Source organism: Myotis davidii, unplaced genomic scaffold (genome assembly GCF_000327345.1).
Source record: "Myotis davidii unplaced genomic scaffold, ASM32734v1 scaffold663, whole genome shotgun sequence".
Taxonomy (NCBI): domain Eukaryota; kingdom Metazoa; phylum Chordata; class Mammalia; order Chiroptera; family Vespertilionidae; genus Myotis; species Myotis davidii.
In genome coordinates, this window is record NW_006295816.1 from 1,011,234 (window position 1) to 1,011,625 (window position 392).

General features: G+C 70.2%; 1 protein-coding gene across 1 annotated transcript in view; it reads right to left on the reverse strand.

Moving 5' to 3' along the window:
* Window positions 1-392, reverse strand: part of COL7A1 (collagen type VII alpha 1) — a 60,839-nt gene that overhangs the window by 40,961 nt on the left and 19,486 nt on the right. The window contains 1 exon segment of the mRNA XM_015568266.1: window positions 47-119. Within this exon segment, the coding sequence (XP_015423752.1) occupies window positions 47-119 (73 nt within the window).

Genomic DNA, 392 nt, shown 5'->3' on the forward strand with positions numbered 1-392 from the left:
GCCCTGGGCCCGGGCAGGAGGCGGGCCCCAGGCTGACCCCACACACCGACCTTCGCGCCCTTGAGTCCAGGGGGTCCTTGCTCCCCAGACGGCCCAGGACCTGGCTTGTCCACGTCCACCTACGAGCACAAGGTCAGAGGGGAGAGATGCGTCTGTCACGGAGGCATGGAGAGGTCATCCCAGGTCACAGGGGCCAGAGGTCATGGGGTCAGAGACACCCATGGCGTTTCGGGGCTACACTAAAGGCGGCTTCCTAGCGACAGCAGGCACAGGCGGGGGGTGGGGCGGGAACCTTGTCGCCGGGTGGTCCAGGGGGTCCGGGGAGGCCCGGGGGGCCGGCTCTGCCCTGCAGGAAAGAGAGGGGGTGGCTGCCTCGCCAGGCCCTGGGCCGC